The following is an 18734-nucleotide window of genomic DNA, read 5'->3' as shown; positions in this document are numbered from 1 at the left end:
ATGCTTGGCTTCGTAGATTGTAAAATAACCTTAGATATTTTAACTAGGATAGCTAATATTAATATACTTGAAGATTAAATGCACTAGTCTAAGAAAACTAACTTAAGATGACTAAACTAACAGTCTATCCTTTATCCATCTCTGGGCTCCCTAACCTCTCTCCTCTAACTGTTTTCCTCAACTCATCTTCTCCAACTCCTTCTCCCACTCCTTCTCTAACTGCTCTGACCTGAACTCCCAAAACTCAACTGGCAACTGAACTAAAACTGTGTCTGCCCAGTTTACTATTAGTCTCTGTGGCCTGTTTGGCCCCTGAGCTATGATTGGCCCTGTGGCCCAAATGTCTGTGTTTTGATTGGTCTAGGAGCAATTTCAAACTTTGGTGGGGATTCACAAAGGGCCATAAACCCCCCCCTCCTCACATGGTCAACATGCTTCAGCATTTTTCTAATAGATCAAACCAAAAGAAAACTCAATTAAACAGTGGATCAAAATACCTTTTTCAGCATATCAGTTTGTGAGGATAAATTCAGGAAACAAACAATCTTACAATTGAATCACAATAAATGTAATATATATATATATTTTGCCCACAAACAGTTTTGTAATACTCAAGATAATCTTAGGAATACGATGATGGATGGTACTCTGTCAGAAAGAGATCAAGAGTCATGTTATTATTTAAACCCAATTAAATCACTTAAAAGATAATACATGGTTTAACCACTGATAACCAAATAAAGCTAAATTATCAAATGCTAGTTAAACCTTGTTGATTCAGACTTGAATGTGTAGGAGAATTTAATCAGGACACATCCAAACACATATACCATATACCAGACACATATACCATTATCTAGTAAACATTCTATAAAACACCTTTTTTATATAGTCAATATATATGTATTTTAAGCAAAATCTTCTCAGTGAGAAATTCCTCTCCCTTTGCTGAATGCTTAGATAAGCGGTTGGCATCGGAATTTACGATGGTGGGGGAAGGAGCTCTTCCTGCACCCCACAGAATTTGAGCCTGCAATGTTGAAAATGGAATCCCAAGCTTAGACCATTTCTGTCAACTTATTTCTTAGTGCTTTGCAGAAATAACTAGGCACAAACCCCTAAATTGGTACAACATTTGGTGAATTAACAATTTCCAAGGCATTAATTAAGTTTTGACACTCTCTTAAGTCCGCAGTCCCGTCCTAGTGATGCAAATGTTGCAAATGTGTTGCAAATGTTCCAAATGTTTACATTAACTCCGAGGTTTATGACTTGGAGGAATGTAAACAGAATTTTACCCTAAACTCGCATTTAGGGCTCTCGGGCGAGGCTGAGTGAAGAAATAGTCAGTAAATGTCATTTTGAAATTTAAGGTTGTTTGAAAAAAGATTACTCCAAGGTTTTTTTAGAGTGTTCTGGGTTCGAAGTTTCCTTATAGGCCGTAAAGTGGGGGTAGTGTGTGTTTGTGTCCAAGCAATGAAGAAATCCTCTGGTTAATCCACTACAACAGTGTTGGTTCATACAGCTTTCGTATAATATCCAATGTATTTATTAGACTCACAGATAAAACACAAACATTTCGGCCCTCAGGCCTTCCTCAGCGTGCTCACCAAACACCAGACCCGCTGCTAAATGGATCAACCAGGTGCATACACCCCACCTCACTTAGCTATGTCATAACAAAGTCTGTAGTATTATGTTATTTTACAAACAAAAAATAATGAATGTACAAACATCAATGATGCGCAGAAATTGGAAAAGAAAATAACAAAAACAATTATTGAAAAAAAAATGCTTCAAAAACAATAATAATAATCACAATCTTATGGAAAAATACTTATCACAATCTTATGAAAATATGTCCTACTTAAAATCAATTCAACAAAATAACAGAATCTTAAAAATCCACATGCACATCAAAAACAAAAAATAAATTAAAGAAAACAACTCAAAGAAAAATCTTCATTCATGCCTTTTGGATTTATTGTATTTAGTTTAAAAATGTACCAAGCCTCTCTCTGTAGGAGACGCTGCTCCCGATTCCCAATTTAACAATTTCTAAACCCATGAAATGCAGAGTTAGCATCATGTCCAGCATTATAAAAATGTCTAGCTACTGGGGATTTTTCATCTTTTTTCTGATTGTACATTTATGTTCACAAATCCTTGTCTTTAATTGTCGTTTTGTTTTTCCTACATAGAGAAGGCCACAAGGGCATACTAACAAATAAACCACAAAAGTGGACAGACATGTTATCCTACCCCTGATTTTGAACTTCTCCTGTGTTTGTGGATGTACATAACAGTCCTGTGTCATCATATTGTTGCAAGCAACACAATTCAAGCATCTAAAATTACCATCCAAAATTTTGAAAGAAAAATGTACCTGCTTACTCGTCAGATTAGACTAGCCCTGAACTATTATTAAAAATAATTTCGTAACATTCACAACACATATATAAAAATTAACTAGCATTTTTTTGCAACATTCTTTCTCTTTATACTTTTCTCAAATTTGCTTAAACATTGGCACACTATTGACTAAGTTGCTCAAAACATATAATTACATTAAAACAAAATGCAAAAAAAATGTTGGGATTTGTCTGGAATCCTTCTATTTACTCAGGACATGAGGTCTTACTGTGAACTACAAATTAACAGAAGTCACGTTAGATCAGTGTTTCTACACCCTGTTCCTGCATATTCTACTGCATATTCTAGAACTGTCTCTGTTTGAAGGCATTTAATGAAATAAGTGGTGGTATGATGTGTCTAATACACTGCTGGATATACATAATGATTGATCTATGGTCGATAGGGAGCTAAGGGATTTTAACAGGTAAACTCAGTAAAGGATAGCTGGATCCGCTGGAAAACAATTTTATGGCAGTGATCAGGGTTAAGAAACTGCTTTAAACAACAAAGTATTGTACTAAATTCTGGCTATCCACTACACCAGAATTTCCTTCAGGATAAATAAAGTATCTACCTACCTACCTACCTACCTACCAACCTACGTACCTACCTACCTACCTATCTATCTTCTAGAAAACTAGTTAGCTAACTGAATTTTTGTTCCTTATAAACACAGTTTGAAAATGAAATAGTTATTGGCTGATCTGGTACATCAGGGCAGGTTGAACATTATATATAGATTTTTCTCAAACCCTATCTAGCTTATTCTAAAGTTAAGCTAACTGAGTCACAAGCTGTATTTTATAAACCACACAGTGGGTTTGATCTGTGAGTTTTGATTCGAAGAAGAGTCTTTTAAATCAGACATAATTTCATCACAGTTTACATGGTCAGCTCCGTTACCTTTCAATTTTTAAATACGGGATATTTACGGGAAAATACTAATACGGGAGGACGGTGGGAAAGAGGAGTAAAATACGGTAGTTTCCCGGCCAAAACGTTGACAGGTATGCAGATGAGATTGGAGTAAGAATTTATACTCATCTTCCTGAATCACTGTCTCTCTGAGAGCTTTTTTTAGAACAGGTTTTATTTCTTCATTTAACCTAAAGGTAGGGTCCGACATCAATAATCTATAGGAGTTTGTGTCCTCAAGCTGTCTCTCTATTTCTTGAACATATGCCTTTCTATCTTGAATTACAATGGAGCCCCCTTTATCTGCAGGCTTAATCACAATAGTTTCATCAGACAACAAGTCCATCAGAGCCTCTTTTTCAGAAACAAGTAAATTGTATTGGTGGACAGAAGCTCCTGCGAGGAGGGGGAAAAAGAAACGCAGGAGCTTCTGTCCACCAATACAATCGAACATGATCAACATTTCCAAGAAAGAGCTAAGTGACAATCATTTATCTTTACTGTCTAAGGGACTTTCGTTTGTTCCAGTCAGACGGACTGATCCACTTGTCACAAAGATTGAAATGTTTAAATTCTTTAGATCTATCAGACTGAAAGCGTTCTATACAAAATATGTATCTGGTTGTGTGATGTTTTCACAAAGTGAATCCCATTCAGCTCAATCAGATAATAAGTGGACTCGATTTAAACCTAAGAGAACATTTTTTCTTCCTTTAGATAATGCCTCTGTGGATACTTTTTGTAGATTAATAGAAAGAGATGTGTTTAAACACATTTATCATATGCGATTGAACTCTATACTGAAAAAATGATGAGTAAAATTTACTTTTAAAAAGTTTCACAACTTTCTGCATTTGCTTTTTTTTAAGTAAATTTAATTTTAGATTAAATAAATTTAGATAAGTAACTTTAACTCGGTTTCAAGACTTAAATGTTACATAGAAGTGAACTGAACTTCAGTCAATCCTTTCTTTTAGTAAACTTTGCTAATTACAATTACTTAATTTATTAAACTGTAGTAATTGTTGTCCTTTTTTACTAAGTTGCCCTTCTTTACATCCCCTTTAGATCACACAACAGAAAACACAGATTATTCCTTTTTTTACTCTCAAGAGAACATCCACCTGCGCTGGACGATATGATATAAGATTAATAATAAGTAATAAATGAAGTTTTGTATCTGATGATCTTATCTAGAGTCTGTAGATGTGAATCAGGCTGCACAGGCTGCTGAATGTAGAGTTATGAGTTTTACCCACAGACTTATACTGCTGTAAGTTTCAATTCCCAGCAAGAAAATCAAACCCTGATCTTCCACAGAGAGAACGGTGATGTTATCCACTACACCACCTACTTCATTCATTTATTAATGCATTTATTAATCAGATAAAGAGCTTATATTAAACCCTGAGAAATTAAAATAAACAGCTGAATGTTTAAAAGTTGTAAAGTGGAAAAAGCTCTGGTTTTGGTTGTTTATTAAAGAGTGATTTTACAGCAAATTCAACAAAACCACAACATAAAAAAGAGACAAACAACAAAAGAATACAATAAATATAAACTTTATTAAAGCTTTAAATACAAACAATAATATCAAATGCCTAAAATCTATCAATCTGCCAATCAATCTAATTGATGTCTATAAATATATAAATATATTAATCTAATTAATGCTTATAATATATTTATTATATAAATAAAATAATTAAAATAATTATATACATTATATAAATATATTAATCTTACTATAATCAATCTAATTGATGCTTATAAATATAATAATCTATCTACAATCAATCTAATTAATGCATATAAATATAATAATATATCTACAATCAATGTAATTAATGCCTATAAATATAATAATATATCTACAATCAATGTAATTAATGCCTATAAATATAATAAATATAATAATATATCTACAATCAATCTAATGAATGGTTATAAATATAATAATATATCTACAGTCAATCTAATTAATGGCTTTAAATATAATGATATATCTACAATCAATCTAATGAATGCTTATAACTATAATAATATATCTACAATAAATCTAATGAATGGCTAGTATAAATATAATAATATATCTATATTCAATCTAATGAATGGCTATAAATATAATAATAATATATCTATAATCAATCTAATGAATGCCTACTATAAATATAATAATATATTTTCAATCAATCTAATTAATGCCCACTATAAATATAATAATATATCTTCAATCAATCTAATTAATGGCTATATATATATATATAATAATATATCTACAATCAGTCTAATTAATGCCCACTATAAATATAATAATATATCTTCAATCAATCTAATTAATGGCTATATATATAATAATATATCTATAATCAATCTAATTAATGCCTACTATATATAATAATACATCTACAATCAATCTAATTAATGCCTACTATATATAATAATACATCTACAATCAATCTAATTAATGCCTACTATAAATTTAATAATATATCTTCAATCAATCTAGTGAATGCTTATAAATATAATAATATATCTACAATCAATCAATCTAATTAATGGCTATAAATATGATAATATATCTTTAATCAGTCTAATTAATGCCTATAAAACTATGGATCTAATTAATGCCGATACATATACTAATCTAACTACAATCACTCTAATTAATGCCTATAAATCTATTAAACTATTTACAATCAATCTAATTAATAGGTATGAATATTTAAATCGATCCATCTAATTAGTCCCTCTCTGACCCCCTCAAGCAGCTCAGGAACAGCTTCCTCCTTCCTCCCTGTGTGGAAAAGATCAGAAGAAAACAGAATAAATTAAGACTTGGTGTAAAAATCATTACTATAATACATCAGAGAATCATTAAAATGTCTCTTTTTATATAGATTTATAGCGGTATGTGTTTTGTGTGTTGCTTTAGATTAAATTGAACTCTGACCTTTCTTTTGGGAGGGGTCTCCACCGCGTCCCTTCGCTCTTCCAGGTCCTGCACGTCCTACAAGAAGCAGAGATAAAAAAGCAAAGGGGTTTAATGTAGAATTGCAGACACTTTATTAATCATTTCACTGCAGAAAATAGAGAAAGCTTTTATACCATCAGATAACATCATTATTATTAAATGAGACACATATTGAAGATACTGGAACAAACTCTTACCTGTGCAGCCGGCTTCGCCTCCAGACCTGGGTCCGCCTCCCCAACCAGCACCGAGACTCGAGCACGGGACCTGAAACGAGAAAACACAGAGGTCCAAAAGTTGGTGGTGAGTCTTTTCAGGGATCTGCTCTGTGTTCTGATGGTGGGTGAAGGTGCAGTGACTCCCTGGCCGGTTAGCTCTGGTGGGAAGACGGTGGTGGTGAGGTCCTCCACTGAAGATTCTGAGCACTGTCCAATAAAAAGATTAGATAAGATAGTCCTTTATTAGTCCCACAGTAGTGAAATTCACACAGTTACAGCAGGAAAAGGACAGCAAGGAACACAGAAACAGAAATAGATAACAAACTATATTAGTATTAACAATATAAACAGTAATATATAATACAAATACATTAAAAACCTGCATTGCACATAAAGATTATGCAAATTATGTTTAAAGAAAGCCTAAACTGGGTCTGATGTAGGTGTGTAAGAGTTTAATAAAGACTCACAGAAGAAAAAGGTGAAGTGAAGACGCTAGAGACGTCTGAATCCTCCTGAAACAAAACAAATACATACTTTAATTCATACTGATCCATCTCTAGTTTTATTACTGCGTGTTGTTAAATGTGATTTTGGTCTAAAATATGAGACAAGCAGCTCAGTTTCCTCTGCTGAGAAGTGCAGAAGCTCTGCATCGTTAAAATAGTAATCCGCCAAAGTCAGAGTGCATCTGACTCTTAAAGGGAATGGCAAGTTACACTCTGATTGGTTTATTTCAAGTTAGGGCAAAAACATACCCATGCTTAATTAAGAGAATTAGTACATGCCTTGTTTCTTTACATTTTGAGCCACCCAAAATGTACTTTTCCTGTCGTTATAATAGCAAAGACACGCCCTAAATCAAGCTGTATGTTTAACATTGAGGCTATACTGGGTCTGATGTAGGTGTGTAAAAGTTTGATAAAGACTTACCGAAGAAATACACAAAGAGGAAACAGAAGAGACGTCTGACTCCTCCTGAAACAAAACAAATACATACTTTAATTCATTCTGATCCATCTCTAGTTGTATTTTTGAGTGTTGTAAAATGTGAATTTGGTCTAAAATTGGAGAATTTTCTATGAAAGATTGTTAAATTGGGTTAAATAACACTGAGCACTCACCTTCGACATCTCCACCTCATCGACGTGGTCCTCCACCTCCCTGACAGGGTCGGCCAAAGCCTGGAAGAATCAGAGAGGAAGAAATGAGCAGGTTTTCTAAAGCTCTGCAGATCTTCAGTTGTTTTAAGGAGGCAGAGAGATGGAGATGATGCTGGATTAACTGTAAACTCTTACCTGTGCAGCTGCACCTGGGATGAGCTCAGGCTCTGGTCCAACAAAGTCCAGCTTCTGGGTGAGCTCTGCCACAGGGATCGGCACCAGGACCTTACGGCGGCTGTACCGAGGGAAGGATGGGGTCGTGACGGTGGTGGGAGGGGTGCTGGGGATTGCTGCAGGCTGTGGGCGGGAGGTGGGCACCGTGCGTATGATGCGTTTCACCCAAGCCTTTCGGCACTGTTCAAAAAAAGAGTCCAACAGAAACAAAACTAAACAAACAGCGGCTAAATAAAAAGATTAATTATTTTTTATAATCACTCAGGACTGTCCTGAACAGGAATTATCAGAATGCTACCAATTTTACTACCAGAGACACATCATTATTCACTCTAAAAAAAAAAACCAGAGGTATGATATAAGTACTTTTTTGTTCTCAAATTGTACCCTCAAAGATATAATATTGGTCTTAACAGGGTCAGATTTGTTCCCTCTGAAGTACAAAATCTTTCCTAACAGCAATAAGTACAGATTTGTACCATTTAACCAGCCAAAAGCTACAATCAGTTTTCTGTATCACTGCACTGATAAACATAAATATATTATATTTTAATTGCAATTTTTTTATTTGAAAGCCAGACAATTTCTTGACACATATTCAGTTGATGATAATGTTTATATAATCTTTACTGGTACAAAAAACATGGGTACAAATAAGGACTTTCACTGAAAGGTACTCAATATAAGGTACAGCCCCAGATACAAGCTTTCTACTCTTTTAAGTACTTACACTTAGTGTACTTATTTGACTTAGTGTGTTCAGACAATTAAGTTTTAACAGCTTAAGCTGAGATTAAGCTCTCAGTCTATGGCTGCACCCAAAAACACATGCTTTACTATACTACACTATACTATTTATTCGTGCTCCTCCACTGTGCAGTAGTAATGTGGTTTAATATTTAACAAGCAATAATAACAGTTTAATTGGAACTTACAGCGAAAGCCGGAGGACGGATGGTGGAGTTCTCCGAACGGTCAGTACCCCCCTGCAATAGAAATATACATATACAATATATTACAACCATTATCCATAATATATCAGCATGAATATGCACTTACAGTATGTGCATCCAATATATTATATATTATATTATACTTTACAAGAAAAAACTTTACAAGAAAACTGTACAAGACCTATATACCTAACTATATTTTCTTAATAAAGTAATTTAGAGCTTTTTTTCTGGTCTAATGGTCATTAAACGATGCTGTGCATTTAATTTATTGCTTTAAATTATCTTCAGAAACATGGAAAGCAGTGGACACTATATTATCAGCTTATTTAATAATATTTTGAGCACATAAACCAACCTGTGCAGCTCCCAAACAGATAAAACAACTTCACAGCCTGTTATCTACAGTTAAATATAGTTAAGTTAATATGATAACTAATAATAATGTGTTTAGGCTAGATTAGCTTAGCTTAGCTTAGTCAACTGCTCATATTATGGTTTTACAGTGTTTACTCAGAGAAACCGCTTCAGAAATGACCTTTAACCCCCACCTAAAAACCACCACCCAGACCTGCTTTAGTTTAATAGTGAGTAATTAATCCAGATCAGTAATAATAAATAAATTAATAAACTCTGAAATGGTTAAATCATTTTCTACTGACCTCCAGGGGGCGGACTCTGCTCGGAGACGCCATGTTCGACCGCGGGGTGGCGGTGTCCCTCACCGGCTCCTGTAACCTGTAAAAAAAAACAAAACAAAAAAAAGCGAAAAAGAGAGTTAATAAGAATAAAATATAGATAATACAGTAATTAATGAGTAATTATAAAGAGTACAGATAATAAACAGTGAGAATAAATCAGTAAACTGGTCTGTAGGTGAAGCTGTAGCTGTAGAGAGTCTCCGTGCTGAAAGTCGCTGCTGCTCTGAAGCACAAAAACAACATAATGAAAAAAACCGAATTAAAGCGGCCGCGCGTCGCCTAGGCAACCGGGATATCATTATAAAAATAAACACATAATAATAATAATAATAATAATAATAATAATAATAATAATAATAATAATAATAATAATAATAATAATATCCACAGCAATAAACATTAACCACAACAACAATACCAACTCAAAAATAAATAAGTAAATAAATAAATTATAATAAAAAATCCGTTTAAAGGATACAGTACAAGCTATAATAACAGAAAACAAACAGCACATACATATTTAATGTTCAGTGAAGTTTAATACAAACCACACATATAAAAGCATATTTATGTGAAATTAAAGTAAATAATTATATTTATAGTTATAACACAGACAACATTAAATTATATTAATATTAAAATAAATAAATAAATAAATTGACTTCTATACAATTGCAAATGCAAAATAATTAATTAAATGTTTAATTTAATTGAATGTGATTGTGACAAAAATGGCGTAAATAGTTCTATATTATCACTTTTAACGTTATTTATTTTAATACATAAGTTTTTTAACTGAAACTATTTTAATTAATTTGTTTTTATTATTAGTATTTTTTTATTTATTTATTTTTATACATGACACAAACACTCTATAAAATGTCTGTTTAAGGGACTTTTTCAGAGTAAATGTACTAGGAAATGAGAAATAATTAATTAAATGTTTAATTGAATGTGTTTAACTGTAAAAAAGAAGCATAAATAGTTGTATGTAATCACTTTTATTAAGTTATTTATTTTAATATATAGATTTGAGTGATTTTTAACTGACACAATTAATATATTCATTTATTCATTTATTAAATTTAATTCATTTTATTTATTTATTTTTATACAGGAAAAGGACATTCTACGGAATCTCTGTTTATGGGAATTTTTCAGTGTAAATGTGGTGGTAAACGAGCGCCCCCCTGCTGGATGAGTTACAACATAACACTCTTTTATCCCCACCGATTTCTTCTGTTCTGGGATTGGCTAATCGTTTTTTACTCAGCACGCTTATTGGACAGTGCGAACTAACTAACTAACTAACTAAATAAATAAAGTATTTATTTTATTTAATTAATTAATTTATTTATTTATTTTATACAGTAAAAGGACACTAAAATGTGCTTTCATGCTGAAATACTTGGTATTGTGCTCTTTAATACAAATTAACGGGGCTAAATAACATTTAAGGGGAGGTAGAGTCCCCTAAAACAGGTCTACTGACACCCGTATCAAATACTGACTGTAAATACAGTTATAGATTCCAACAGACCGTCCTCATCCTGAACATAAACACACAAATTCACATTTTTTATTTTCCTCATCACACTGTGGGGTGGGACAGTTTTACACTGGGAGTAATTTTTGTCCTTTTTTACTAAGTTACCTTTTACATCCCCTTTAAATCAAGATCACACAACAGAAAACACAGATTATTCCTTTTTTTACTCTCAAGAGAACATCCACCAGCGCTGGACGATATGATATAAGATTAATAATAAGTAATAAATGAAGTTTTGTATCTGATGATCTTATCTAGAGTCTGTAGATGTGAATCAGGCCGCACAGGCTGCTGAATGTAGAGTTATGAGTTTTACCTACAGACTTATACTGCTGTGAGTTTCAATTCCCAGCAAGAAAATCAAACCCTGATCTTCCACAGAGAGAACTGTGATGTTATCCACTACACCACCTACTTCATTCATTTATTAATGCATGTATTAATCAGATAAAGAGCTTATATTAAACCCTGAGAAATTAAAATAAACAGCTGAATGTTTAAAAGTTGTAAAGTGGAAAAAGCTCTGGTTTTGGTTGTTTATTAAAGAGTGATTTTACAGCAAATTCAACAAAACCACAACATAAAAAAGAGACAAAAGAATACAATAAATATAAACTTTATTAAAGCTTTAAATACAAACAATAATATCAAATGCCTAAAATCTATCAATCTGCCAATCAGTCTAATTGATGTCTATAAATATATAAATCTTTGAATCTAATTAATGCTTACAATATATTTATTATATAAATATAATAATTAAAATAATTATATACATTATATAAATATATTAATCTTAATATAATCAATCTAATTGATGCTTGCAAATATAATAATCCATCTACAATCAATCTAATTAATGCATATAAATATAATAATATATCTACAATCAATGTAATTAATGCCTATAAATATATGAATTTAATTAATGTCTATAAATATAATAATATATCTACAATCACTGTAATTAATGCCTATAAATATATGAATTTAATTAATGTCTATAAATATAATAATATATCTACAATCAATCTAATTAATGCATATAAATATATGAATTTAAATAATGTCTATAAATATAATAATATATCTACAATCAATGTAATTAATGCCTATAAATATAATAATATATCTACAATCAATATAATTAATGTCTATAAATCTAATAATATATATATATACAATCAATGTAATTATTGCCTATAAATATATGAATCTAATTAATGCCTAGTATAAATAAAATAATATATCTACAATCAATCTAATGAATGCTTATAAATATAATAATAATATATCTACAATCAATATAATGAATGGCTGTAAATATAATAATATATTTACAATCAATCTAATTAATGCTTATAAATATAATAATAAAAAAACAATATATCTACAATCAATCTAATGAATGCCTAGTATAAATATAATAATATATCTTCAATAAATCTAATTAATGCTTATAAATATAATAACAATAATATATCTACAATCAATCTAATGAATGCCTATAAATTTAATACTATATCTCAAATCAATCTAATGAATGGCTATATATATATAATAATAATATATCTACAATCAATCTAATTAATGCCCACTATAAATATAATAATATATCTACAATCAATCTAATTAATGTTTATAACATAATAATAATATATCTACAATCAATCTAATTTATGCTTTTAAATAAAATGATATATCTATAATCAATCTAATTAATGCCCACTATAAATATAATAATATATCTTTAATCAATCTAATTAATGCCTACTATAAATATAATAATATATCTACAATCAATCTAATTAATGCTTATAAATATAATAATATATCTACAATCAATCTAATGAATGCCTATAAAACTATGGATCTAATTAATGCCTATGAATATTTAAATCTATCTACCAATCAACTAATTAATGCCTATACATATACTAATCTAACTACAATCACTCTAATTAATGCCTACAAATCTATTAATCTAATTACAATCAATCTAATGAATAGGTATAAATATATAAATCTATCAATCTAATTAATAGGTATAAATATTTAAATCTATTAATCTAATTAGTCCTTCTCTGACCCCCTGAAGCAGCTCAGGAACAGCTTCCTCCTTCCTCCCTGTGTGGAAAAGATCAGAAGAAAACAGAATAAATTAAGACGTGGTGTAAAAATCATTACTATAATAAATCAGAGAATCATTAAAATGTCTCTTTTTATATAGATTTATAGCGGTACGTGTTTTGTGTGTTGTTTTAGATTAAATTGAACTCTGACCTTTCTTTTGGGAGGGGTCTCCACCGCGTCCCTTCGCTCTTCCAGGTCCTGCACGTCCTACAAGAAGCAGAGATAAAGAAGTAAAGGGGTTTAATGTAGAATTGCAGACACTTTATTAATCGTTTCACTGCAGAAAATAGAGAAAGCTTTTATACCATCAGATAACATCATTATTATTAAATGAGACACATATTGAAGATACTGGAACAAACTCTTACCTGTGCAGCCGGCTTCGCCTCCAGACCTGGGTCCGCCTCCCCAACCAGCACCGAGACTCGAGCACGGGACCTGAAACGAGAAAACACAGAGGTCCAAAAGTTGGTGGTGAGTCTTTTCAGGGATCTGCTCTGTGTTCTGATGGTGGGTGAAGGTGCAGTGACTCCCTGGCCGGTTAGCTCTGGTGGGAAGACGGTGGTGGTGAGGTCCTCCACTGAAGATTCTGAGCACTGTCCAATAAAAAGATTAGATAAGATAGTCCTTTATTAGTCCCACAGTAGTGAAATTCACACAGTTACAGCAGGAAAAGGACAGCAAGGAACACAGAAACAGAAATAGATAACAAACTATATTAGTATTAACAATATAAACAGTAATATATAATACAAATACATTAAAAACCTGCAATGCACATAAAGATTATGCACATTATGTTTAAATAAAGCCTAAACTGGGTCTGATGTAGGTGTGTAACAGTTTAATAAAGACTCACAGAAGAAAAAGGTGAAGTGAAGACGCTAGAGACGTCTGAATCCTGCTGAAACAAAACAAATACATACTTTAATTCATACTGATCCATCTCTAGTTTTATTACTGCGTGTTGTTAAATGTGATTTTGGTCTAAAATATGAGACAAGCAGCTCAGTTTCCTCTGCTGAGAAGTGCAGAAGCTCTGCATCGTTAAAATAGTAATCCGCCAAAGTCAGAGTGCATCTGACTCTTAAAGGGAATGGCAAGTTACACTCTGATTGGTTTATTTCAAGTTAGGGCAAAAACATACCCATGCTTAATTAAGAGAATTAGTACATGCCTTGTTTCTTTACATTTTGAGCCACCCAAAATGTACTTTTCCTGTTGTATAATAGCAAAGACACGCCCTAAATCAAGCTGTATGTTTAACATTGAGGCTATACTGGGTCTGATGTAGGTGTGTAAAAGTTTAATAAAGACTTACCGAAAAAATAGACAAAGAGGAAACAGAACAGACGTCTGACTCCTCCTGAAACAAAACAAATACATACTTTAATTCATTCTGATCCATCTCTAGTTGTATTTTTGAGTGTTGTAAAATGTGAATTTGGTCTAAAATTGGAGAATTTTCTATGAAAGATTGTTAAATTTGGTTAAATAACACTGAGCACTCACCTTCGACATCTCCACCTCATCGACGTGGTCCTCCACCTCCCTGACAGGGTCGGCCAAAGCCTGGAAGAATCAGAGAGGAAGAAATGAGCAGGTTTTCTAAAGCTCTGCAGATCTTCAGTTGTTTTAAGGAGGCAGAGAGATGGAGATGATGCTGGATTAACTGTAAACTCTTACCTGTGCAGCTGCACCTGGGATGAGCTCAGGCTCTGGTCCAACAAAGTCCAGCTTCTGGGTGAGCTCTGCCACAGGGATCGGCACCAGGACCTTACGGCGGCTGTACCGAGGGAAGGATGGGGTCGTGACGGTGGTGGGAGGGGTGCTGGGGATTGCTGCAGGCTGTGGGCGGGAGGTGGGCACCGTGCGTATGATGCGTTTCACCCAAGCCTTTCGGCACTGTTCAAAAAAAGAGTCCAACAGAAACAAAACTAAACAAACAGCGGCTAAATAAAAAGATTAATTATTTATTATAATCACTCAGGACTGTCCTGAACAGGAATTATCAGAATGCTACCAATTTTACTACCAGAGACACGTCATTATTCACTCTAAAAAAAAAAACCAGAGGTATGATATAAGTACTTTTTTGTTCTCAAATTGTACCCTCAAAGATATAATACTGGTCTTAACAGGGTCAGATTTGTTCCCTCTGAAGTACAAAATCTTTCCTAACAGCAATAAGTACAGATTTGTACCATTTAACCAGCCAAAAGCTACAATCAGTTTTCTGTATCACTGCACTGATAAGCATAAATATATTATATTTTAATTGCAATTTTTTTATTTGAAAGCCAGACAATTTCTTGACACATATTCATTTGATGATAATGTTTATATAATCTTTATAATCTTTACTGGTACAAAAAACATGGGTACAAATAAGGACTTTCACTGAAAGGTACTCAATATAAGGTACAGCCCCAGATACAAGCTTTCTACTCTTTTAAGTACTTACACTTAGTGTACTTATTTGATTTTGTGTGTTCAGACAATGAAGTTTTAACAGCTTAAGCTGAGATTAAGCTCTCAGTCTATGGCTGCACCCAAAACCACATGCTTTACTACACTATACTATACTATACTACACTATACTACTTATTCGTGCTCCTCCACTGTGCAGCAGTAATGTGGTTTAATATTTAACAAGCAATAATAACAGTTTAATTGGAACTTACAGCGAAAGCCGGGGGACGGATGGTGGAGTTCTCCGAACGGTCAGTACCCCCCTGCAATAGAAATATACATATACAATATATTACAACCATTATCCATAATATATCAGCATGAATATGCACTTACAGTATGTGTATCCAATATATTATATATTATATTATACTTTTTTATATCAGAAAAGCCAACTTTACAAGACAAACTTTACAAGAAAACTGTACAAGACCTATATACCTAACTATATTGTCTTTATAAAGTAATTTAGAGCTTTTTTCTGGTCTAATGGTCATTAAACAATGATGTGCATTTAATTTATTACTTTAAATTATCTTCAGAAACATGCAAAGCAGTGGACACTATATTATCAGCTTATTTAATAGTATTGCAGCATAGAAGAGAAAGGAAGACCCGTGAGACTCATGCTGAATTCTCAACAGCTCCTTTATTGAACCAGCTTGCCATTTGCTTACAGTCTTTAACAAGACTAAGAGAGCTAAAACCATTCTACCCCCAATAAGCTACCAACAGAACCAAGTGACTAAACTCACTATTCACTTACTTTATGGTGAGTGCCCTAAACAGCACTCATCTGCATGGCCCCTCCCCATACCCTAGGTTACGGGGGAGGTACCAACTACGTAGGCTAGAGCAACACAGCACACATAAGGCCACACACACAGAAGAACAGAACATGCCTACAGGCAGCCACACACACAACCCAGAGCCGCCACAATATTTTGAGCAAATAAACCAACCTGTTCAGCTCCCAAACAGATAAAACAACTTCAAAGCCTATTATATACAGTTTTTAAATATAGTTAAGTTAATATGATAACTAATAATAATTTGTTTAGGCTAGATTAGCTTAGCTTAGTTTAGCTTAGCTTAGTCAACTGCTCATATTATGGTTTTACAGTGTTTACTCAAGAGAAACTGCTTCAGAAATTACCTTTAACACCCACCTAAAAACCACCGCCCAGACCTGCTTTAGTTTAATAGTGAGTAATTAATCCAGATCAGTAATAATAAATAAATTAATAAACTCTAAAATGGTTAAATCATTTTCTACTGACCTCCAGGGGGCGGACTCTGCTCGGAGACGCCATGTTCGACCGCGGGGTGGCGGTGTCCCTCAACGGCTCCTGTAACCTGTAAAAAAAAAAAAAGGCGAAAAAGAGAGTTAATAAGAATAAAATATAGATAATACAGTAATTAATGAGTAATTATAAAGAGTACAGATAATAAACAGTGAGAATAAATCAGTAAACTGGTCTGTAGGTGAAGCTCTAGCTGTAGAGAGTCTCCGCGCTGAAAGTCGCTGCTGCTCTGAAGCAACAAAAACAACAGAATGAAAACAACCAAATTAAAGCGGCCGCGCGTCGCCTAGGCAACCGGGATATCATATAAAATAAACACATAATAATAATAATAATAATAATAATAATAATAATAATAATAATAATAATAATAATAATAATAATAATAATAATAATAATAATATCCACAACGATGAACAATAACCACCACAACAATACCAACTCAAAAATAAATAAGTAAATAAATAAATAAATAATAAAAAAATCCTTACTTTAAAGGATACAGTACAAGCTATAATAACAGAAAACAAACAAGATACACATATTTAATGTTCAGTGAAGTTTAATACAAACCATACATATAAAAGCATATTTATGTGAAATTAAAGTAAATAAATATATTTACAGTTATAACACAGACAATATTAAATTATATTAATATTAAAATAAATAAATAAATCGACTTCTATACAATTGCAAATGCAAAATAATTAATTAAATGTTTAATTTAATTTAATGTGATTGTGACAAAAATGGTGTAAATAGTTTTATGTTATAACTTTTAATGTAATTTATTTTAATACATACGTTTTTTTTAACTGAAACTATTTTAAGTAATTTATTTTTATTATTATTATTATTATTTTATGTTTTTATTTTTATACATGACACAAACACTCTATAAAATGTCTGTTTAAGGGACTTTATCAGAGTAAATGTAACGGGAAATGAGAAATAATCAATTAAAGGTTTAATTGAATGTAAAACTGTAATTGGCTGTGATTGGCTAATCGTTTTTTACTCAGCACGCTTATTGGACAGTGCGAACTAACTAACTAACTAACTAACTAACTAAATAAATAAAGTATTTATTTTTATTTCATTTATTTATTTATTTATTTTATACAGGAAAAGGACACTAAAATGTGCTTTAATTCTGAAATACTTAGTATTGTGCTCTTTAATAGAAATTAACAAGGCTAAATAACATTAAAGGGGAGGTAGAGTCCCCTAAAACAGGTCTACTGACACCCGTATCAAATACTGACTGTAAATACAGTTATAGATTCCACCAGACCGTCCTCATCCTGAACATAAACACACAAATTCACATTTTACATTTTCCCCATCACACTGTGGGGTGGGACAGTTTTACACTGGGGTAATTTTTGTCCTTTTTTACTAAGTTATCTTTTACATCCCCTTTAAATCCAGATCTCACAAGAGAAAACACAGATTATTCCTTTTTTACTCTCAAGAGAACATCCACCAGCGCTGGACGATATGATATAAGATTAATAATAAGTAATAAATGAAGTTTTATATCTGATGATCTAATCTAGAGTCTGTAGATGTGAATCAGGCTGCACAGGCTGCTGAATGTAGAGTTATGAGTTTTACCTACAGACTTATACTGCTGTGAGTTTCAATTCCCAGCAAGAAAATCAAACCCTGATCTTCCACAGAGAGAACTGTGATGTTATCCACTACACCACCTACTTCATTCATTTATTAATGTATTTATTAATCAGATACAGAGCTTT

At 32.3% G+C, this 18734-nt stretch overlaps 1 protein-coding gene across 6 annotated transcripts; it reads right to left on the bottom strand.

Moving 5' to 3' along the window:
- Positions 1–5879: 5879 nt before the first annotated feature.
- On the bottom strand, positions 5880–17210 carry LOC111191388 (uncharacterized). 6 transcript variants are annotated; one of them, XM_049469108.1, is made up of 9 exons: positions 9475–9751; positions 8795–8845; positions 7821–8039; positions 7647–7706; positions 7456–7500; positions 6993–7037; positions 6502–6729; positions 6284–6340; positions 5880–6127 (listed from the first exon to the last, which is right to left on the bottom strand). In XM_049469108.1, the coding sequence occupies exons 1-9, from the start codon at positions 9505–9507 to the stop codon at positions 6074–6076; spliced, it is 792 nt and encodes a 263-aa protein (XP_049325065.1). In that variant the 5' UTR covers positions 9508–9751; the 3' UTR covers positions 5880–6073. The 6 variants fall into 6 exon arrangements, with proteins under 6 accessions (XP_049325065.1, XP_049325064.1, XP_049325068.1 ...); XM_049469107.1 differs by lacking the exons at positions 6284–6340; positions 6502–6729; positions 6993–7037; ... (3 more) ...; positions 8795–8845; positions 9475–9751 and adding exons at positions 13346–13402; positions 13564–13791; positions 14055–14099; ... (3 more) ...; positions 15880–15930; positions 16948–17210 and having other exon boundaries at positions 5883–6127; XM_049469111.1 differs by lacking the exons at positions 5880–6127; positions 6284–6340; positions 6502–6729; ... (4 more) ...; positions 8795–8845; positions 9475–9751 and adding exons at positions 12818–13189; positions 13346–13402; positions 13564–13791; ... (4 more) ...; positions 15880–15930; positions 16948–17210.
- Positions 17211–18734: the final 1524 nt, after the last annotated feature.

The sequence above is a fragment of the Astyanax mexicanus genome, chromosome 20 (assembly GCF_023375975.1).
Source record: "Astyanax mexicanus isolate ESR-SI-001 chromosome 20, AstMex3_surface, whole genome shotgun sequence".
Taxonomy (NCBI): Eukaryota; Metazoa; Chordata; class Actinopteri; order Characiformes; family Acestrorhamphidae; genus Astyanax; species Astyanax mexicanus.
The sequence above is the reverse complement of the archived record's forward strand: the minus strand, read 5'-3'. Positions and strand labels throughout refer to the sequence as shown.